The sequence below is a fragment of the Cupressus sempervirens genome, chromosome 11 (assembly GCF_028749045.1).
Source record: "Cupressus sempervirens isolate cs-2001-9-10 chromosome 11, ASM2874904v1, whole genome shotgun sequence".
Taxonomy (NCBI): domain Eukaryota; kingdom Viridiplantae; phylum Streptophyta; class Pinopsida; order Cupressales; family Cupressaceae; genus Cupressus; species Cupressus sempervirens.
The window spans coordinates 358,675,459-358,700,076 of NC_143128.1; the positions used below are offsets into that span (position 1 = coordinate 358,675,459).

The following is a 24,618-nucleotide window of genomic DNA, read 5'->3' on the forward strand; positions in this document are numbered from 1 at the left end:
AATATGGCTTCTTTCAGACTGGGGCATCTATAGTGTCCAATCTCAATTGGGAAGAATACTGAAGAAGATCTTTTTGAAATTCAAAAAGACTCAACCACAGAAACAAATTGCCTACACATCTCAGATAACACTACAGAATCTGAACAATAACTTGGTAGCTTTAAAGGTTCATCAAAAAAACCATCCACTCTGATATATGTAAATATGGGGAATTGAATGTAATAGCAACCATAGATTTGCACAACCTGCATAGCTTCCTCTGACATCCTATCATTCTCCCGACCTTGGAGTTCAAATTCCAATTTCCCTAGAAAGACATCATTTACCCTTTTAAACTCTTTGCATAATGTAGTTTCTTGAAGATCACCGTAATATTGGTAGATGAGCATGTCATCAACCCAAGGTGAATGTGGAAGATAGTTCCATTCTTTAGATGCTGCTAGGATGTAAATTAGATAAGAAGACAAGAAAAATGGACCACAATTGTTAACAGTTGTTAAACCTCTATGCAGGTTTTCAACTATCAGGTCAGACCAATCAATGAATTTAACTCCTTCAACGATCTTCTGTATGAAAAAGTACATCCATGACTCCCAATGGAATGCATGCTCATTTCCCTTGACCCTATTCAGCAGAAGAACGATGTCTGCAATTTCTTTTATAAAATGCTCAATAGTCAATGGCTTAGGCAGTCTAGAACCTCCCTCTGCTGGTTTCAAAAGCCAGGATTGAGCTATCTTGTTGTCATAGCTGTTTTTGTTTCCGACGTACAGGTGCTCAGCTTCTTCGAACGTCCATGACTCATAGGGTTCTTTGTGAGGAATCCTAAAGGCCGAATGGACACTGGTTCTATTGATTCTAACAATCACTTCCCCTGAGGCTTTCTTAATACACCCGAAAATAGGGTCATAATGGCTTGCACATTCAAGGATGAGTTCAGGGTATGTGATAGCAGCGGGAAAAGCGGCGACTTCTAATAATCCACTATCAACTAGCCTCTGGTAAATAGGGATTGACAGGGTATTCTTGGCTCATTCTATTACCTCAGATAAATTTTTATTTACCAGAAACGTGTCACGAATTTCAGGCAGTGAACTGAGCAAAGATGGCTTCTCTAACTAAGGCAATTTTGGGCGGAAAAGCGTCATGATTGCTAATAAAGACAGGTTTACAAGATACGGCTTGAAATATCTCAAAACAAAGCAAACACAATTTGAAATGCAAAGGGTTATGGAAATGCACTTACAGTTTGACAGAGACAAAGCCTGCAACTCACCCTTCTTACTCGATAATGCTGGAATTTCTTCGGAGAAAGTGGAATGAGTGGGAAAGGGCTAGAATGAATGCATTTAAGGAATGATTTGTGCAGGAGATTGCAGGACAGATTTGGCAAGTAAGTGCAATAATTACTCATTCATGTGGCATGAATTGGAAAAGACGCTGCGTGTGCTTTGTTTTAAATACTCCATCAAATCCGCACGTATGCTGCTATGTTAATTGATCATGACATGACAATTTTATTGCTCAATCAAATCTTGGCATTGCCAAACACGTACTGCCTTAAATCCTTTCATTCATAACTTCGCATGTCTTGGGAAATGCTATACTGGGACCCACCTTGATTTGGTTCGAAGATTTGAAACCTGCATACAACTTTCGTTAGTGTGCTACATCAACATTGAAGTTGAAGTTGAAGATTTGGGTGACTGGGTTTCAACTTCAACTTCGACTTTACTAAGACCAACTCGAGGAAAGAGATCAGACTTGACACATGAAGACTGAGGCAGACCTGAACTTGAAGTTGAAGTAAACTAAAACTCCGAGTTCAACTTCAGGAAAGGAAAACTTGGGACCGAAACATACTAGAGTGCGAGAAAAATATAAGCACTAACATAATGCTTCATTGAATGTGCGAGCACCTAATTTAAGTGGACATTTGGATGAACTTGTGGTTGTGAATTTTAGCAAAGATAGGTTTACTTTTGGTTTGTGAGTCATTCTATTTCACGGCTGATAACTTGTGGCTTGTGAGTCATTTTATTTCAGAACTCATAACATTTCTTCACAATTTCAGAAGTTGGGAGTTTTTAATTTTCACCCATCTCTTTTTTGAGTTTTGGGTTGTGATTTTTCACTTCTATTTATTTTACTCACTTGCCCATTATTTTTATTTTTACCAAATTTATCACTCTAATTACTTATTCTTATTTTAAAACAAATAATTCAGAATTATCAGTTGTAGAATATGTCAACTTGTCACAACCAAATGTCATTGCGATAATTCCATGATCGAATATCTTCTCTGAAAACTTCCACGAATCATATATCAACATAATTTTTAATATGCAGAAGATTAGAACTAGTCGGTAATTTGACTAGCAAAAGCTCGACTGTTAGACTTGTGAACACCCCAATAGAGGGAACTGGCATAACTCATAATTGGCTCCATATTTTTCATAATGCTGCATCACTAATAATACCAATATAAAATTATCCATTAAACCATTTTGTTACAGCTCTAGTAAAACTGTAAATATAATAATTTTTGTAACTTGACTGGCAAAAACTTGAACTTTTAATATCCATAAACCAGAAGGTAGTTTAGTCTGAGAGCTGGCCAATTAGATGAAATACCATTAGAAATATTCGTATAATAGGAATTTGTACCAGCTTTCATAAACTAGAAAATTTAATGGTTTTTGCAAATCTTGCCAATCTACATTGCTGCTTCTGAATCTGAACTGGAATGATGAACATCTTTCTTTCAGGTTGACGTCAGATATCTGAATTCAATGCAAATAACCTATAAAAATTAAATGAATATTGAGACTTACAATATCTATGACTGAATGCATGAAAAGTGCATAGAGCAGATGACTTGCATTAGTGGATGTTGAATAACAATTTCAATTCGACATACAAACTCAAAATTTGAAACACCTAGGGAAACTTGACTGGCAATGAGCCAACATGAGATTTGACATAACTTTAATATTTCTCGTGTCCAAAAATGGGGGTAACACACATGATTAAAGTGACCTTTTTTCGCCTGTGTATCTTTGCCTTTGGGACTTTCAATTGTAAAGGGTCAGCACCCTAATTTTCTGCATGATTAATAAAAAAACCACATGATTAAATAGCTGCTAGAATCAGAGAAATAAGTAGGCAGCCATTTGATTGAACAGAATCTATGCCATCGCACTACTTGGCCAGCTCCCTCAACAGAGATACTCAGATACAAATTTTCCCACACTAATGTCCTGGTCAACATAAATACGTGGGTCCTAACTAATATACAAATGAAGGGCCAAATACATACATTTAATTTATTACTAGAACACAGTTATTTAACGCAATTTTTTAGTCCATTATTTTCTTCTAGCACCTTCAAATGTAATCAGCTCATGAAAGTGAAAGTCTTCTCTTTGTCATTTTTAATTTTAATGGGTCATTGAACTCATCCCTTCAACGCCCATGAAGACTTTGAAGGCTTTCTTTATCATTTTAAGCATGTTTATAGTTTATTACTTATATAAAAAACTATTTATGGGTTTTACGTTGTAACAATGCAGCTGATTTTATGATTAACTCGAATGGTTAAGCAATTGATTTAGAGATTTTATTGATGACATAAGCCCCCAGATTTTCATCGTCAAAATCCATATCTATGTTGAATGAGTATACCTTCTATTAATAGTTTCAAGCGAAATGGATATAAAGAATGTTGCTATCTGTTAATCATGTTGCATGTTAGATCTTATTTCCTATAGAGGTGGCACTTCAGACTGTTCTGGCTAATCATTGAAATGCAAATGGCAGGTACCTTAAGAACCTTGAGAGCAACCCTAGTAATAATGGCAATGAAACGTTGGAGGAGTTTATCAAGTTAAATGGATACTCAGAGAAATTCAGGGATGCTTACTTGGTAAATGAATTTATATATAAGACTACTGAACAATATATTTAAATAATATCAATTCATAAAATTATATACATTGACGAAACTTTTGATACTTTTTCGAAAATCAACCCATCATAGAATCCTATTTGCGCATCAATTTGGTCGTGTTCTTTCAACATGGTCAAAGGTTTTTCAGCTGCATCAGTGCTTTCTTTTTGCCGCAATCACCACCTCCTCCAGGTTTTCTTTCTACCGAAATGTTTTAAATTATTATCTACTCGTTTAGACAATATTTTAAGGTTGTATACTTTTGAGTGTCATAACATCTTTCGATCAAAGGTAGTTAATTTTAAGAATTTTTGCAAGAATTAATTTTATAATTATAATAATTGGCTTAAGTGCAGATGTTTGGTCGACCACAGTGGCTTACTGTCAAGGGGCGTTCCCATAAATATGTGAATAAGGTGCAATAAAAATTTAAAACATGTCTCTTTATCAAAACTTCACATTATTTAAGAGTTAATTAAACCTCTAAAAAAAATATTTTAGACACGATATTTTTTGAGATGCTTATCAAATATAAATTAGATTTGAATTGAAAAGAAAACTATTTCTTGAAATGTAAAGTTATAAATTAAAGCAATTTCTTTTACTGGCAGGTTTTAAAAGAGCTTGAGAGAAGAGGTTGTAAGGCTAAAACAAATTGCTTTGTCGAAAGTATTTCAACAGTAGAACAAGGTACACTTTTCCACGACTTACAAATACACATTTTCTGAAGTGAGATCTTGATTCACAATTATATTGGAACAAATTTTCAACAAACTGTCTTCAAACAAGTCACAAACTTTGACTTTTTTAGGGCACAGCATTGTGAACCTTTCTCGACATGAAGTTGCTAGATGTTAGTAATAGTTGTTAAATGGATTCTATCTTAAATTTAGTTTTTTTTGTTTAATATTTAGACTTTTTGGAAATAGATAATTGTATTGAAGGACATAAAAAGATGTAAATTTTCATACGACATCGGTATTTTTTGACATTCAATAGTTTTCAGTGTACTCTTTTTAAAGAGCCCACATTTACTGTTGAGCTCTTTAATTATTATGTGCAACCATAGAAAAGTAACTTTGTTTAATAGACTCCATTGTTTTATACATTTATCATCTTATCTACCATTTTGACCCCTACATTGTTCAAGTATGTCTTTGCTGCAAATGTTATTCACATTCACTATAACTGCAATAATTTTTTTTATTTTAAACTAATAGTTTGGTACTTACCATTGCCAGCTTGACAATTATTTATGAAAAATAATTAATTTTTAAGTCTTCCTCCATCACAGCTGACCTCAAAAAATTTTCCTACCACAAAAATATTTACCAATAACATTTTTCTTTCCTGCTTTTCCCCACTAATAAAAGTAATTCTACAACCTCGTGATATGAAGGTGTTTTGGACCTTGAAATCTGTGATGTCCCCATTTGTTTAAAACTTAGGAATACGGACAATTAACTTTGAAAAATCAATTGCAAGACTTCTTTTCAAAAAATCTCCAATAACACTTAAAATGATGACAATTTGAGTTAGTTAATTTTAAGAGTAATAGTTTATGATCTCAATTTCTGGATAGTTGTCCTTCTGTTATATGATTGATATTTTTTATAATATAAAGTTACAAGATATATAAGAAAAAATATCACTGCTATCTCTGATGTAGCGATTTGGTGTATGCAAAAATGATCTTTAAATCAAATATCCAACCTGCACTTCTACAAAACAATATGAATTGCGCCATCTGGATCATGCAACCAATGTGATAGGAAGCTGTCTCTGATTTGGCAATGAGAAGTATGCTACAATATATCCCTAATGCTTATAGAAATGTATTGTTATTCCTAATCTATCGTTGTAAACCTACAAGCATTCTCAATGTCACATAAAGTGAATGCTATTGCTGTGCCTGATCTTGATCATTAAATATATGCTATTATTTTCCAATATGACTTACAGCAATGGGTGATTTTTCTGCTCCTGGTATAACTTTATGAATATGCAACTATGTGTGATGTTGTTTACAGCAATAAAGTGCTGTTTCTGATTTGTATTTATACACTTGCAACAATGGTGCTCTTCCTGATTTCTTACTTTAGATATATGCAACCGGTTCTGCCAATGGAAAATGCTTTCTTGACTGATCCAATAAGGATGTAAAGAGAACTAAGTTACTGGTTCAGGTGCAGGGACAGATGTGGGTATGCAAATCAGCTATGTGAATGCTTGAAAAAAAAATTAGGCATTTGGGTACATGTGTGTGTATATATATAAATGAGAAATACATAAAATTATTAAACTAAATCATTTCAGAGTATGATAGTTGATCATTGATCAATGCCAAATGCCAAAGACAAATATTAAATACCAAATGATAGTTGAAAAATGTTAAATAAGCCATATCAATTATATCATATATGTCTATGTTCATGATTCCAATAAAAGCCATTGCAATTACTGAATTACAAAATGTAGCACATGAAACATGATTTAATGTTATTTATCATCAAAAGGATTAGCCACAAAATCATAGTCTATTGGATTTTCAACTACTAAAAGTTCAAGATCATCATCAGCATTTGAGCCCAAAGCAGTTTTGGTATGTCAGCAGACTCAGCACCATCATCCACATCATCCGTAGTGGCTCTAACAAGATCTAAATGATTGCATCCAATTTGGCGGACTTGGGTGCTACATCCCAAAACTTCGCTACCCCCACTTATATTGGGGATCCTTACATGACAAAAGACACATATTAGAATGAATATAAACCAAATCTTCAGCTCTTTTTGCAGCCAACCAACTACGCTTTACTGAGTGGGTAAAGGAGTATAAAATCCGATTCCGTTCAACAGAGGATCTTACAAACTGCAGAGAAAACCAACAAAACAAAAATTAAAAAATGCAAGATAAATTCAAGAATGTGAAGTGCTAAATTCTACAATACTTGTGAGGATCTTGAGTGCAAGAGATTGGAGGTACATATAATCTTGATCATGGGCGTACCACCATGTAGTAGGATCAATTCTGGATTGGTCTTTGATAGCACAAGGGTCATGGTTTTTTTCTTCAGACAAACAATCCAAATTTTTGCCTAACACTTTTCTCCACTTCTAGATGTTTGGAGAGTATACTAAATGTCTGGGTGTACCATTAGCAACTTCAGAATCTATATATGGTGGTACTCTCCTTGGGATAGAAAGTACGTAAGTGGTAGAGTACCTTGGAGATAGGGCATATGCAAGGAGCTGCAATGATGTGGTGGTATTGTTCCAATGATGAAGAAAGATTGCTCCCACCTTTTTGTAAAAGGTGTCTTTGAGATTATTCTCTTTTATACTACCACTTTTCTTTTCTCCAATATCATGTCCATGTTATCATAGACATCCATTGAGCATGGTGCATATATGTCAAAAGACTGAAGCAAAGACATGATAGGTTTGTTGAATTCCAATACATATTCCACACGAACCCACCAATCTTCATTCAAGATTAGTGGCTTGACATTCTTGGTCCTCATTGAATTCAACTTCTTCCATATAACTTGTTGGTTGCTAATAACCATTTGATCCAATGCCTCTTGCACCTTCATAGGTCATCTTGGAACAATTGTATGAGGTGGAATTCAAGTCTCAACAACCTAAAAACATGTTAATAGCAATTAATAACACATTTAAAATATGTAAATAACACAAAAAAATATTCAATCAATTATGTAAAACATGAGATAAATTCAAAACTAGAGAAATTTCTAAAAATTGGTTGTGACATATGGTAGTTCACCACAAACATATGGATCTCCTCAGACTCTTGGTATATTTCTCTCACCCACTCTATTTGGGTGTCAATTGCTTGTATCACCAAATTGAGAGAGTATATAATCATAGCGTCCAAAAAATGAGCTCATGTCTTGTCTCAACCAAAGCACTTGTAGCCTTGCAAATTGTTGCATTGTCCATAATTACCTGGACCACATTTTCATTACGTACCCTCTCTGTGGAGTCAATGAGAACCCTGGACATGAACTCCACATCTTTGACTTTCCCTTCACGATCAGCCACTTTAAAAAATATTGCCCCCTTGGGGAACACCACAATAACATTTATCAATGGATAGTTTTTGCAATCTTTCCATCCATAAAAAAGAGCAGAGACACATTTTTCAGTCCAAGAGTCTAACTAGTTTCAGTTGGGCCTCTACAAACTTTTTTCTCAATTTGCAATAAGGTGGTACACACCTTTTCATACCCACGACTTGTGAAATTAGGAGGTGCACTTTTATTGTTGACACCATGTCCCTCTAATATGGTGATCTCACCAAGTTGAGAGGAAGACCATTAGCATAGAGGCAACGTGCAATTTTCCTTTAGCAATATCTTTTTCTTCCATTTTAAATGTCCTCTTCAAGGGACCTCTCTTGCGGACAAGGATTTCTCCTTCCTCTTCGTCTTTTGTAGAGGTTATAGGCAAGAAGGGATGTTTGAAGGTTGAAACTATCCAAGAGGGTAATTTTATCATTTTTTCCATTTTGGAAGTATAAGAACTTTGTTTTTCTTTTGCAACCAATTTGTCAACATCTTCTTGTTCTTTTATAAATCCCACTACCTATACTTGCACAAGTCCTTATTTGGGCCCTCACACATACAAATTCCTTTACCACTAGAGCCCTTAAAATGAAGGCTTACTTGGTAGTAAGAGCTATTATATTATGCATACAAAAAATTACACTTCCAAATAAATCCTCCACCTCCAAGAACTTGTGAAATTCTTGTGGTGTACTCGGATTCTTGGGATTACGTATCCTGGTGCACCTGTCAGGTTGGGCGTGCACCTTGTGTGCACTCAACATGCATTTGTAGGTGCACCTGAACCCAGTACACGCTTCCTGGATGTGCACCTTACATTGTAGAAAGAGAATAAGAAGTAATTGATGATGGTTTGCAATGGTTATTGATACTCCTTTATATCTTCCAAATGGACATGATATGAAGAATTGTGATATTTCTACCATGCTCCTTTGACTTATCACATGTTTAGTTTATGACTTAATAAATGAAGCTTTAATCTTCCTTTAATAAGCGACAACATAATCTTCTTTGAGCAGTGATAATTATATGAGATGCCTGTCCTTGGACGATGTCGTCCTTAGTCTACTACCATCTCATGACTTTCAATCAACAATTGTATTCTTGCACTGTCAAAGGTCCAACAATTTGCTAAAAGATTTGGCTTTGTTTACCGAACACACATCTTTATCAAAATCCTTGTCATATCTAGTGAGCTTCGATAATATAGCAAGTTATTTCATATTTGAGAAGGCTCAAACACTATTTTCTATATTAATACTAACATCCAAACTAGAGTGACACTGTCCTACAGAATGGGGTATTTGATAGAAAGTATTGATGTTTTCCAAAATGAAGCACTGCATAAAGAAATCGGATGTTCGATTCTAATGATCTCAGAAGCAACTAAGATATCATTTTTTTTCTTGCATTTCTCCTATGTCATCACTGCCTTTTTCCAGTTGTTGTATTTGATAGTTGCCAAAACTTTGAACAAACAATTTATGACCTACATGATTCGTGTGACTTCCAATAATACAGATTCTACTGATAATATTACATTGATCAGCTATACATTATCAGTCACTAGGCATTTGTTTAGACAGATGAGATATTTGTTGATATATGAGTGATTGGTTTTGTTCTTTAATCACAGTATTCAAAGCAGGTTGGCCTTATTTGGGGTTCTTTTTTTCATATTAATTTATTCGTCATGTCTTGTTCATTCTCGTCCTTTGTTTGCTTTCTTGGTTTTGAGGTCAATGTCACAAAATCTCTACTGATAACATTCTTTTCCTGCATTTTCTCATTAATAAAAGCAATCCTAGAACTTTTCCATATTAAGGTGTTATGGCCCTTGAAAAAAAAGAGATCACAATTTTATTGATCATTTTCATCAAGCTCTTTAATAAGATTTCCAAAAGACCCTTGCCATCAAATTCTTAAGTGTTGTCAATGACACATTCATAAGAAACCTTATTCATTAGCATGGTCAACTGCTAAATCAGCTTCTTTCATTTCTAAATTTGGTTTTCACTACAAAAATCAAGGTTCATTGAACGTCCCATATAAAGATCCCAATTCATTGTTTCATTAATAATTCACAATTTACTTATCTTATAGCATAAAATCATCAACCACAAACATGAAAATGAACATGTCTGTGCTACTCTTGTAATATTTTATCATTTTTATTGTGAATTGTACATTTAAAATTTTGTAGAGTCATCTCCATTTGGTGGGTTCTAGTTTTCTATAAAGAAGGTTCACACTTTCATGCTTCAACTTAAAATCCATCGGAAACATGAAGTTCCTTAGCGCATTTACCAAGCTTCATTTGTTTCCTACCACTTCATCTAAAATATCCTTTGACTCAGTTCCAATAAAGTAACATTATCAAATTTCCACAATTCATTTCTAATGCAAATACTTGTTTCTGGTTTTGATTGTATCTATTTTTTAGCATCAATATTTCGGATCACACTTGTGATCCATCATCGGGATGAGAGAGTGTAGAAATTGTATAGTATATTTTACTATTCAATTCCTCCACTCTTATCCCGATGATGCATCACAAAGTATGATCCTAAATGTTGATGCTAAAAAACATACACAATCGAATCAATTTCAATATTCATAAATGATTTAACCTGAAGCCATGACATATGACCTATTTGGAAGTTCATTCACAACAGAGGTTTGCCTCTTTCATTTTTAATGGGAAACAATGTTGTTGGTATTCTAAGATTAGTTTTCTCTTTCAATGTACTAGAACTCCATTGAGTAATGTCTTATAGATATTCCCTAGAATCTAGATGCTACTCACTACCTTCCCTTGATGGAAATGATCATAAAGCATTCAAGGAGCTTATATGAACAATACATTCAAGCTAGTCAAAGATTCAATTTACAACTTCTCAGCCCCAAGTCGGTTTTCTATTTTGAACACTTCTTCTAAATTGTAAGTGTCACCATCATTCCTCTTGTGATCTCCAGCTTCATTTTTCGAATGGCTTGAGGAACTCCCCCCTGTTAATGTGAGTTTTATTCCACTAGAACATATAAATCGAATACTTGGTATTTTAAGATGAAATACCAAATCTCAACTCTCTCTTTAATAAGGATTTTTCATATGATAAACAATGTATTTAAATTGTGTGCCCAAATGAGACAACCTCAAGGTTCCTTCTTAATTGTGGACTTTCACTCAGTTATAATGATATGATGTGTTGGTTATCATGAAGGGACTTGCGCTATTCATTTAATGGATATCAATTTGACTTTGACAACTACAATCACTTCCAAGCAAATTATTTGCGAAGAGATAAGGTTTTAGAAAGCTATCTAACTCTAATAATGTAAGACAATGTTGATAATGGGGCGAACCTCTAACCAATCCTGTCTTGATTGTGTCAACTAGGCATAGGAGGGTGCTATCTTCTAAAGATGCGAGAATGATTTTCACACTCTCAATATTCATTCAAATACCCTATGAAGGCACACTCTAAACACTTGCAATTTAGGCCTGGAATAACCTGGCACTGCTACTCACAATCAATGAGTACCCCTAAGAACATGTCATATGTTTGAATGGGTCGAAAGGGATCATAGGGTAACTTATGACCCTATTTGACCCATTTGATGATAGGATGTATGTCCCTAGGTGTCCTAAGACCCCTAGGAACATATGTTGTCATCTAATGGGTCAACAGGGGTCATAGGGTACTCTATGACCCCTTTCAACCCATTTGAACGTATAAGATATGTTCCTAGGGGTCTTAGGACCCTTAGGAACATATGTTGTCACCAAAACGGTCGAAGGGGTCATGGGGTGCCCTGTGATCTCTTTCAACCCATTCGAACATATCTGGTATGCTCCTAGGGCTCTTAGGACCCCTAGGAACATATGTTGTCATCGAATGGGTCAAAAGGGGTCATAGGGTATCTTATGACCCCTTTCGGCCCATTAGATCATATTATCTATGTGGTTAGGGGTCCTAGGACCCTGAAGCACACGTATTCTCATCAAATGAGGACATAGCTAAGTCACAAGGTTCGAGTTTGACAACTATGAAGTTCAGATGAAGTTTGATGAGCAAAAAAATATCCGAAAAAAATCAACATTAAATTCACTTTATGTAATTTTCAAAAAATATAAGTACATGGTAATTATTATTGTATATTTGAATTTCATTATACAAAACAAATTGTAATATTTCAATATATATAAAGAAATAAGTTATTAATATTTTAATTGTAAATATAAGTTAATAGTAGTAAACATAAATTAATGAAAAATAGTAACATAAGATGATATTATTTTAATTGTATTTAATTTAATATTATAAATATAATAACAAATTGCACTAAAAAAATAATATTCAAACTAAAACATAAAATCAAAATCTTATTAAAATAAACTCAACCCTAAAAACATAGAATAAAAATCTTGTATGTTAATAACTATTCAGAGTCGTAGGTGGAACATGACCTGGAGAGCGTAGATGGGGAGTTATAGATTGACGGGTTGGGAGTTGTAACATAAATGGAGGGGAATCGTGAGTAACAGAAATGATAGACAGAAGTAACTAAAACAAAGTTGCATAAGTCTCAAAAACGATGGATGGGAGTTGGGATTGGAGAGTTGCGGACAACCACCATCAACGATTTGTAAAGTACATGATTTGTAGAAGTCCAAAAATATTGAAAAGTTGAAGATGAATCTTGGCCAACAATTTATGATTTTTAAAATTTTTTTATGGGTTCGTTGAATTTCAAACCTAAAGCCGAAAATTCAGCGAATCCTATGACTTAGAGACATAGGGTATCTTATGACCCCCTTTAATCCATGCGATCACATTATCTATGCGGTTAGGAGTCCTATGATTGCTAAGCATACTTAATGACATTGAATGTGTCAAAAGCAGTCATAGAATATCCTAGGACCTCTTTTGACCCATTAGATCACATTATATATGTGGTTATGGGTCATAGGACGTCTAAGCACACATATGGTGATTGAATGCGTCAAAAGGGGTCACAAGATACCCTATGACCCCGTTTAATCCTTTAGAACCATGATATGTATGGTTAAGGATCCTCAAATATTTATGAATATTAAGGGTACTCAAAAGGGATCATAACTTAAAAGTACTATTAAAAAATTTAAAATATAAAATAAAATAAAAAAATTGTTATTTTAAGCAAATCAGGTACCTGAACTATCAAGTATCTAATTTGAAATTAGGTATCCAACTAGACTTCATATTTAGGAAGCCTAAATGGTCAATGCCCAAAAGCCACCAAAAATGTGTTTTTGCCCTCTTTCTATGAGTTTCATACTTTGAGGGTGTATCCGACGACTTTGTTTTCACCTGAATTTGATGAAACAAAAAGGGTTTCTTAAAGATGTTCTCAACTTTTCATCGATATAATTGTTATCAAAATATGAGTTTACTAAGTAATTATTACTTATTTTCTAATGGAATTACCTATAAAGTGTTGATTGACATAGTGATTGAAAAACATCTATAACTTTCAAATGGTACAACCTTTTTAAAATCCAAAAAATGTGTTGCATTCTATGTTTTGCCTACTATGAAATTTTTTTTTGGTTAAGTTTTAAATGAGTTAAGCTGGTTAGACACGAGAGTTTTTTTATTCTAAAAATATTGTAGCAAAAAAATCATAATTAATTATTTATTTGAAATCAAATTACACAAAAATATGCATTGCTTCCGAGCATGAGTCTACTTGTTATAACTAGAATTTTGTAAAAAAATATTATTATTTGATTGTGATTAGGGTAGTTAGACATAAACCTACTTATTTTTTCCCTGAAATTCTCGTACTACTGCATTGAAATCTAAAATTTTGACCAATAGAATTTTTATTTTTTTTCCAGACAAGGGCTAGTAGTTTAGAAACTATATTCAATTTTCTACAAATTATTTTCTTACAACTCTTTGATATAAGGTTCATAACAAGTCCAAAATTTCACGTCAAATTGACTAATCCTAATTTGTTGATTTTTCATTGCCACTTAAGGCCCTAGTTTGGTATACCATGATCCTGCACATACCCAGTCAATAGGCTATTTTGTATGAAAATGACCATTAGATTTCTATGTCTTACGTTGGCTAAAACAACTTTTCATTTAAAAAATGTTAGAAAAAATAGTGTTGGAAAGTGATGTCTCAGTAGAATTTTTTAATGGCTGATAGTTTAACTTAACGATTTTGGAAAGCATGTTTACAACATTAGACATTAACAACATGACAACTCCAACCAAGTTGGCAGTGTGGGTTTGAGGGTTTGAAAAACGCCCTTAGATTATTCATGCAAATTAGATACCCGAGAACAAAGTCGTATACGAATGAAGTTTGATTTTAATATTTTTAAATGTTCAAATTTTTAGTTTTCTACCATGATAATAATTAAATGCAGGCTAAAAAGATGGCAATTCAAAAATAATAATTAAATGCACTCTCCAATCAAAGGTTCACCACAACGGAAATATACAAGAGAAAATCATGTGCAATTCAGGTACCCCCTAGCACAAAGGGTGGTGGACCCAACTTTATTTATGTTGAAGGTATTATGTATTGTTTCCTGTTAGGTGCAGCTCCTCCTCCCTAAGAATATAAACCACAACCTCCACTCCGTTTTTCCTGTTGTCCAAAGACAAAGGTGTAGCTGAGAAAGAAGTACGTAACGAAAAATGTTAGCTTGCAGACTGTTTGGATGTTCGAATTTTTGTCATGGGTTCAATTTTTTTAATCATCTAATTTTACTTTTATATAGTATGTCAATTTTTTAAATTTTTGTGATGGATAAGTGCTACGAGTATGAGTATTTCATTTTTTTTTTTTTTTGATAAATAAGAAGCAAATGCCCATTTTATTAATTTCAGAAAAATGTACAATTTTACATGACCCCGTTCAAGTGCAGGCACCAAGGGAAAAGAATGGGGTGAAGAAAAACCCCTAGTATAGCCTAGGACTGAGTTCCAGATTACTTATAGAGGGCATTCCCTCTTTTACAAAGATAAGTTAGGGGGCATATCCCCTATTACAGAAATTTTAAGTTTATAGATAGGAATTGATAATTATACAAAATAAATAGAGAGCAAGACCAAAGTGAAAATCTTTTGAGAAGCCTGCAGAAGGATAGCCCGATCACATGAAGAAATGTCCATCTGCAAAAAGGCAAACACTCCAATAGACAGATTAATCCCTTGATCAAATTGTTAGCACGAAATAACAAAACCCTTGGATAAACTTCACTTGAGAGGACAGAGATAGAGATGTTGTATTCCAACATGCTGAATACGAGTGGAAAAGCTCTAGAAGAATATCCATATGAGACTTATAGGGCCCTATCACCCCTAGCTTAGATAGAGAGATTCTTGATCCATTTCCGGCCCATCAAGGAAACATTAAAACAATAAGAGAGATGTGCCCAAAAGGATCCTCTGAATAATTCGACTAGAAACATCCCCAACTTGGAGGGGAACTAAATAAAAGCTTAAAGATAGTCCCCTAAATAGAATCTCTCTTATTGAAGGAAGTCTCATTCATCTTAAAGTCATTCTTAATATTAAAGAGATAGGGGAAATAATTCATAAAAGAGCTAAACATAACAATATGGATCTCTTCTAAATTTTACTGCCCAAAGCCAGCCAGGACTTCAAGGGAGATTGAAAAGACATTAACCAATAAAAGAACTAAAATCTCTAGCTACCTAGACTAAACAACTACTTGCTGGTGAAAGAGAAAGAGTGATCAGCTAAAAAGATTCCAAAATAAAATATAAAGACAATCATTTCCACCTCTAAGAAATCCATAAAGACCATGGACTACGAAGAATCAACCTGACTATTGTTACAGTCCATATTTACATTATTTTGATAATTCCTAGTAATGATTGAAATAAAAAATTTCCTTCTAATCAAGAGATAATAAAAGACATGAAGACAAAATCAGTTAGAACCATTCAATCTGCAAAATATATATTCAAAAAACTAAACTGCACTCTGGAAAATTTATAAAATTATGCAGAGTTGTCCATCTCAACCAGACTATAGGTTGAATCTTAACAAAAATAAACTAAGCTTAATGCTTCCAAAAACTTGTATATACTATTTACGAGTAAAGCTTCCATTCAAAATTAATAATACTGACCAACCCATCCAAAAAATATAAATGAGTCAGCTAGTAATATTTTAACATCTAGCCCAAAAACGGTAATAGTTTTAAGCTTTGCCATAAAAGAAACCAAGAGAGAACAAAAAGAAAGACAGGAGAAGCACTCATTCCTTGAAAGCTTCTCGAAGGTCTTCTATGGTGGCTCTCTAGGCTTGCTCATATAGAATCCCTTCTTTGAAGTAGTGCTCCAGCCAGCCCAAATCAGTGGGATCCAAGATAGTGAAAAAGTATAGGAGAAACCTAATGTTTCTCAGATAGACTTCCCTATCTTCCTCGAAACCCATTGGGTCCTCCATAGAGATAATCAGGTAAGTATGAATAGGCCCTAATATAAAGCATATTACAGTTGGCTACAAGAAGAATGGTGAGATCACTTCTGATGTTAATAAGGATAGTGTTAAGATCACCCAAAAAGTGGTCGTCAAATAGTTCATGACAGAGACTAGCTATAAGATCATTGTCAGCATAAAAATGACGGACTACTGCTATGAACATGGCAACTATGTGCACATTAGAGTGAAACCTGTCAGGACAATTGATCTATTGGGTGCCTAAGCATTGTAGAACAGCTCTCCAAACAACCTTATTCCTAACAAGAATGAATTGCATGATTCTCTCAATCTTTATGGGCTTATCGAAAGCCATGAGCCTTGCAGGGGAGGTAAGCTTAACTGGGGTGTCCATAATTCTCGAACGCAAACAAAGTGACCAACATTCCTTAATAAATAGCTGCAGAGAAAGGTTGGGCAACTAACCACTTATCTCGGGAGAATAAGTGCATTTAAGATTCACACAAGGAGTGAATTGATGCATGCACAAAAGGTGCTTGCCAACTTGTATAAGCAATTAATGATCCTCTATTAGAAGTACATCCAAAATAAAAATTGATATAAAAGACTAAAGTGTTAGGGGAGGGATTAAAAAAGTGGGTCACAAGAATCCCTTGATAAAGCTACTCAAAAAACCTGAAGTGTCAAATATATTAAATGTCCAGTCAAATAAAGTTCGCTAGAAATAAAGATACTAACTTAAAGTTTCCATATATCTAACAGGACTAACCTCCTAGAGACATCTAATAAGATAAGACATAATTATTATCAAGGGGTTAGAATATGAAGATCACTAAAAAATTCCTTCCTTTTTAGAAGGTCATCTAACCAAAATCTTTGAGAGATGCTAGTCTTATTTGAGCCATCAGCTCCTTCATTTGTCAAATGATCCGCCAAAGTGTTTCCTTCCCTATAGATATGATTCATAGTAGTATGCTTAAAAGGAGGAAGGAACTCTAATGCTTTAGCCAACAAAGATTCCAATTCCCAGTTAGGCACGAAACCCTTCCATAGGGCATTTATGATTATGATTGAGTCTCCTTCAATTTCAATGTTTTGAAATTTGAAAATTGAACATAGCCATAGGCCCCTCAGCGGGGCTTTTAGCTTTGCCTTATTGTTGGATGCAAATCTAATGAATTTACAACTTTTGATTAGAATGTCACCCTTGGGATTTCTAATACAACAACCTAGGCCAGCAACACCCAAGTTTCCTAGAGAAACTCCATCAAAGTTATTTTTACCCAGCCTTCTTGAGGGGGAGATCATACACATTTGTCCCTTTCACTTTTGTCCTTCCCTTTCCCTATGAAGGGGGTGACGGGGGGGGAATATGTGTCTCATAGAATCATTCCACCGAGTCATGGCATTGTGGGATTCACCGTTGTTGCATATCTTTCTATTAATAACTTTAATAATCAAAGTTTCCATCCTAACAATAAGCTATAAAATAGATCATTTTCAAATCTCTAAACATTCTTCTATTTCTCTCCTTCCACAGTTCTCATAGGATTATGGAGGGAGAAATAATCCATAGGTCCTTGAAAATGCTTTCTTTATGCAAGATGGGTCAAGATAAGAAAAGAGATCATATAGAATTAGGAAGAGCAGATTTCTAAGACATCTTTTTGAAGAACCAATTCCAGCATTAGCTAGCATAGTCATAATTGACTAATAAGTGGATAGGATACTCCTTTTCAAATAGTAGACATTGAAGGGGACCTTCATAGCCCATTTTTATGAATTTGTTCACAGTTGGGATTTTTTCTTGAAGGGCGAGCTAGGATAAGGCCCCTACCTTAGGGAGGCATAGGGTATCCCAACACAAGATCTAAGGTAGCTCCATTTTAGGGAGATTTTTGAATTTCATCAACCAATTGTATCCTTCTGTTACTATATATTCCCATGTTTTGGATCCATCCCAAATTAGTTTATCTTCTCTATTTGGTAAGGCTAAGGATCTATTTTTCAGAATGGATAGTAGAAGATACTTGTCAGACTTAGGAGCCTTAAGGTTAAGGTTTTGGAAAGATTTCCATTGCCAACCCTCTGGGGAAGATTTATCTCTGACTACATAGTTGCTTAGGAAAGGGCCCCAACTTCTTCTAGGATCTCTCGAAGTAAAAGAAAGTTACCTAACTTTAAAATGATAGGGTATCCCTCCCAATAATCAGTCCAAAATCTTATTTATTCTCCATTTCCTACTTTCCATGTAATTTTGTTAGAGATGATAGATCTACATTTGGGCATGAAATTACAAATGCCCGATCTCGTCAAGGGATTTTATATTCTGAAGAGACTTAAGGGATCCAATGGATCAAGATACTTATTGTAAAGGATTCTAGCCCATTTCAGAGGAGGATTTCTAAACATTCTGCATACCAATTTAGCCCCAAGGGTTGAAGGTTGATCTTTGATGTTTCTTATCCCAAAACCACCATTTTCCTTAAGACTACAAACCTTATCCCAAGCCAATAATGGCAATTTCTTTTTGTTATCAAAGCCTTGTCACAGGAAATCTCTGAAAATTTTATTTAGGGAATCTCTACTTTGAACAGGTTGATTGGTTATTGAGGCATGATATTGGGTATATTTGTTAAAACTGATTTTAGTATAGTGGGCCTACACGCTAGAGAAAGCCATTTACCTTTGCATGATTGAATTCTTGTCATGATCTTACTAATTAAATTAACCCAACTAGCTGATTGTTTTCTCCTTGATTCTAGTTGGAACCCAAGGTATTTACAAGAAAAGGAGCCAACTCTGAAACTAAGGATTTTCTAGATGCCAACCTCTAAAGAGGGGGTCATGTTAAAAAAGAAGACTTCTGATTTTGCCAAGTTGATCTCTTAACCAAACACAGCCATGTAATTATTAAGAATGTTTTTGATGGTTTTGGCTTCTAAAATGCTTGCTTCACCATACGACATTGTGTTATCTACAAATTGTTGATGGGTAGTGGATTTTTCATCCCTTGCTAGTTGAATGCCTTTAAGTAGATTGTTAGAGCAACTTGTTTGGAATGCTCTTCCTAGGGCTTCCGACATTAAGATAAACAAGCATAGGGAAAGAGTATCCCCTTGCCTTAGACCTCGAGATAGAGCAAAGAATCCTTTTGGGGTTCCATTTATAAGAACTGAGAATCTAAGGGGTGGAGATGCATTGAAAGATTAAGTTGATCCATGGTTTTGCAAAGCCAAAAGCTTGAAGATGTTTGCAAAGAAATTACTAGTTTACTTTATCATATGCTTTACTAATATCTAGTTTTATAATAATTCCAAGTTTCCTAGATATTTGCAGTGAATGCATATTACCACCCCTGTATAAATAGATCTACCAGGAACGAAACTAGTTCATTCTTCGTTAATGAGAGATGGAAGAAGATTTTGTAGCCTACTTGCTAACATTTTTGTTAACAGTTTGTATAATGTATTGCAGAGAGCTATTGGTCTCTAGTCTTTAAAGCTTTCAGGAGATTTCTGTATAGGTATTAAAGCTAGGAAAGTAGGATTAACTTCCCTTAGGAGTCCCCCTGAGTTACGAACTCCTTCCAAAGCCTCTGGAACTTCATCTCCTCACAAATGCCAGCATTTTTGAAAAAAACTAGCCGCGAAGCCATCCGGCCCTAGAGACTTATCCGGATTCACTTGTTTGTTTTAGAACCTTTTCTACTTCTTCCTTGGTAAATTTTCCAAGAGTTCTTTGTTCTGCTCTGGGGTAATTAAATTTGGAATGTTATTAAGGAATTCTTTTTCGCTTGATGATGAGGAATATCACAAAGTATTTTCTCAAAACAGGAGGCCTCTGTTGCCACCTTCAAGTGATTTTTTAAGATCAAACCTGACCCGGTTTGAATCCTAGAATCCTTATTTTGTGCTCTGCGCAGTCTTCTACTATTATGAAAAAATTGTGTTTTTATCTCTTGCTTTGAGCCAAGATTCTCTAGATTTCTGCCTCCAGTAAACTTCTTCCTTGGCCAGAATATCTTCTAAATTCAGTTTTAGGGTTTTTTCATGGTTATAAATGGCTTCTTCCATCCCTACAGCCATGACTTCCAAGTTTACCCGTTCAAGTTTTGCTTCCACTTCCCTTTTTTATCAAAGATGTTTCCAAATGCAAATTTATTCCATTGAATGAGATGGTTCTTAATAATTTTAAATTTTTGAACGACTTTATACATTTTTTATCTTGAGACTCTTACTTCCCTCCACCAAAGCTCTAGAAGGGGTAGAAGAGAGGGTTCATGGAACGACATTTGCTCAAATTTGAACAAAATTCTAGTTTTGGGTTCTCCCATAAAAATATTAAGGAGAACAGGGAAATGATCAGAGCCTTAGAAATGTAGGGTTTCAGATTTGAGGTAATTAATTTGATCCAGAAAGTTACCTTGGGAGAAGAATCTATCTAATCTTTTTTCTATTTGACTGAAACCCTACTTTTTGTTATTCCTAGTGAGGGAGTTGTCTACTAAGGCGACTTCCAATAAAGAATTAGAGCTGATCCAATGATTAAAATATATAGATGTTTGAGGCACTTTTGACAAAGCTCCTCTTTTTTCCAAGGGCAAGGTGATAGCATTAAAATCACCTCCTAGGATACATAAATGACTAAGGTTTTGAAGATGAGTGCTTATTTCCTTCCAAACCTTCCTTTATTAGGATCCGAGATAGGGCTATACACATTAAAGAGTGAAAAAATGAAATTTTTATTAAGATCCTTAACTTGACCCAACATCCAATACTTTTTTGTATGAATAGGGAACATGCTTATGTTGCGAGGGTTCCAAATGAAGGCTAGGCCTCCTGAGGCACCTTCAGCTAGGATTCCCCATATACATCTGAATCCCAATTTCTTGTTAAATTTAGCTACTTCTTCTAAGTTCATCTTAGTATCTTGTATAATAGCTGTGTCAGGTTTATATTTATTAACTCATCACTTGAAGAGGTGGTTTTTGTTAGGGGCATTAAGGCCCCTAACATTCCAAGATAGGACTAACATGGTCCCTTGGGAAGGCCCTTCCCCTTCCTTGCTTCAAAGAGATCTTGGTTAATTTTTGAAATTCTTTCTATGTTGGGAGAGCCTAAAGATGCATCTTTTTGTTCAATACCTCTTAATTTTGTCTAATTCTTCCATTTCTACCAACTCAGCATGAAGATCTTCCATAGTGTATCCTTCACCTCCTAGGGCGACCAATTGATCAATAAGCATTTTTTTTAATAGTCTAAGCCATCTTTCATAGCATCTCCTGTACAGGTAGTAATTATGTCCTTTGTCAATCTTTCACAAAAGGCATCTTTTTCTTCTCTACTTAACCTTTCGAGAGAGGATCCCCTATTGTTAGAGTAGGAGGATCCTTCCTTAGAATAGAAGCTATGATACCCATCTCCCTGAGTGTTTTTGATAAGATCCCCCATATTGGTGAGTTGTTTCAAAGACTTCTCAGGAATGCTTATTGGATCAGAATCTAGGATTTGATTTTGATTTTGGATCCCCATGTTATTACCCTCTTTCGTAGGAAGAGATGAGCATCCTCCTTCATTAGAAGGATTCTTCCCCCTAATAATACAAAATCCTCCCCCCAAAAGAGTTAAGAGAAGCATAGCAATCCGAATCAGCGCTTTTACATAGATGTGAAAGAGATGGCAGAGATATATTTTGGGCCCCCTCTGAAATTTCCTTATGACCAGGTGAAGGGGTAGTAGGAGAGCTTACTCTTGGAGAAGAGCTACTGATCTTTAACCAATCTTTTCAAGACAAATTAATCCTAGGAAAAGTAGCTTTGGAACTATTATTGTTAGGGCTGGCTAGTAGCCATAGAAGGCGACCCTCCCAAGAACCCAAGATTTTTTTTGGGTTAAGATAATATATAGACTGATTTGTGATGATTCTAAGGGGTTTAAGAGAGGATTCATTCGCATTGATGTCAATCAATATTTTGACATCCACCGAGTTTATGAAATTTTATTCTATACCTCTAAAACCTCTCAAAGAGTCCCCAATTTTTCCCAAAATATTCTCATGGAGGAGCTCCACAGGCGAATTTTTGAAAGCAACCCATTTCATTATTTTATGATTATTGAAATTCCGCATATTAGAATTAGGTTTCTATTCTAAGAATTTAACATGTGTCTTCCAAAAAGAGCAAGGCTTCATTAAGCAATTTATCTCTAAGTTCTTTTGTTTTACAGTAAATAAAAATAGTATTATTAGAGGTGTCAGTAATACTTACCCAATCTCCCAACACCATGATCATTCGAACAAAGAATTTAGTTGGCATGGGGCTTGAACCACTCCATTTTGCAAACAAACTCTTAGATTCACATTGTTTCCATTGGTTTTCCGTAATTTTGTTACTAATGATTAGGGTTTGGAGATCCTTATCTTTATGGGTTGCATTTATCACTGGGGGAGCTGCCCTATTGCAATTCCAATTTAGGGGATTGTTCGCTCGAGGTATTGGACTAGTATTACCATCCGTTGCAACAAAGAATTAGAGTTTTTTCAACCATTCCTTGCCCCAACCGAACAAAATTTGCTCCCATTGCGACCGAGGGAATTTGTGTTGAAATCACCCATAGTATGTTGTTTCTAGCAATCCCTAAATCTTGTTCCCTATCTTCACTTGGAGCCGAAGTCTGGGCGCAGAAAGTATTTTCCTCCAATCTTCTCCTTTGGGAGGGATGATGAATCTAATTGGGATTAACTTTGCGTTTGGCCATGAAAATAACCCTTGGACCCTTCATTGAAGAAGGACAAACTTGTCCAAAGCAGCAAACGAGTTTCTAGTGGCAGTGGAGGCCTTGGTCAAGCCATAAATAGATCTGGAAACCCATGGAGCAGATGATTCACCCTGAGGAGCCGAAAAGTCACAGGAATAACTACCCTGATTCGTGGGCGGTTGCCAGTGAAAATCAGAGCTTTTCACTCTTCTTTTACTTGCCATTATTATAGAGGAGTATGTCAATTTTATATTAGAATATGTTTACATTAATTTTTTGTTTTTATATGCTATTTTTTACTTTATTTGATTGAAAAAATATTTATTGAAGTAAGATGTAAGCTTTCATACTTTTTACTTTCTACATTTGAAATATGCTTTCTTTGAGAACAATTCAACAAACATTTTTCCTATATTTTTTTAGATATTTCACTTTTTAGTACTTTATAGGGAAAATGTTTAAAGAGATATTGTTTATATGTACCTTTTGAAATTATTATATTTCTTCGCTTATATTTGTTTATATTGCAACTTTTATTATTTCTTATGTTAGAATGAATATTTTTATGAACTCTTTAAATAATGAGATTTTTAGATTTACATATTTTCCTACTTTTTATTTTCTCCATTTGAAATATGCTATTTTATTAGAAAAGATGTTTAAAGTTTATTTTTAATTTCATTTTAAGTGGGTAAGATATCAATTTTATTATTCAATTTTATATGTTCATATGTTTATTTTTAAGTTTCTATTTTTTATGCCTATGTTTTTTACTTTTCTTATTATTAAGTTTGTTTGTTATTTAATTTTTATAATCTGGTAATGTCCCCATTTCTATAATAAAATATAAAAATAAAATAATAATATCATATAAAATAAATAATAATTTTTTAATGTATAGTATAAATACATATCCAAAATAATTTATCATTGATCTATTATACAAAATAAAACATTATCGTAATAATAATAATTCTTATAATAATAAAAACAAATAAAATAGAATCCTAATTGATATTATAATAAAATATAGATAATTACAATTTTAATAATAATATTTTTTCATGATAGATTCAAAATATTGGTGTGAAATATATAACAAAATATCATTCTAAATACAAATTTATGAAATTGTATTATTCTGAAAATTATATTATAGATCATATGAACAGACATGACCTTTCTAAAGGTTGTCTCTTCTATCATCAAATATATAAAAAGATACTAGCAAGGATATTATGGGCAGACCGGTAACAAAGAATATAAGCCAATAAGTATTAATGAATATTTTTAGAGAACTTCCAAAATATAGGAGTCACCCGACAACAAAGAAAACTGTGATATGACT

General features: G+C 34.2%; 1 protein-coding gene across 1 annotated transcript in view; it reads left to right on the forward strand.

Moving 5' to 3' along the window:
* LOC149529552 (uncharacterized) overlaps positions 1–24,618 on the forward strand; it is a 246,065-nt gene that overhangs the window by 79,549 nt on the left and 141,898 nt on the right. Inside the window, exons 3-6 of the mRNA XM_089808557.1 lie at positions 3,820–3,925; positions 4,040–4,141; positions 4,306–4,365; positions 4,561–4,639. Coding sequence (XP_089664683.1) covers positions 3,820–3,925; positions 4,040–4,141; positions 4,306–4,365; positions 4,561–4,639 — 347 coding nt within the window. The remainder of the gene's footprint in view (positions 1–3,819; positions 3,926–4,039; positions 4,142–4,305; positions 4,366–4,560; positions 4,640–24,618) is intronic.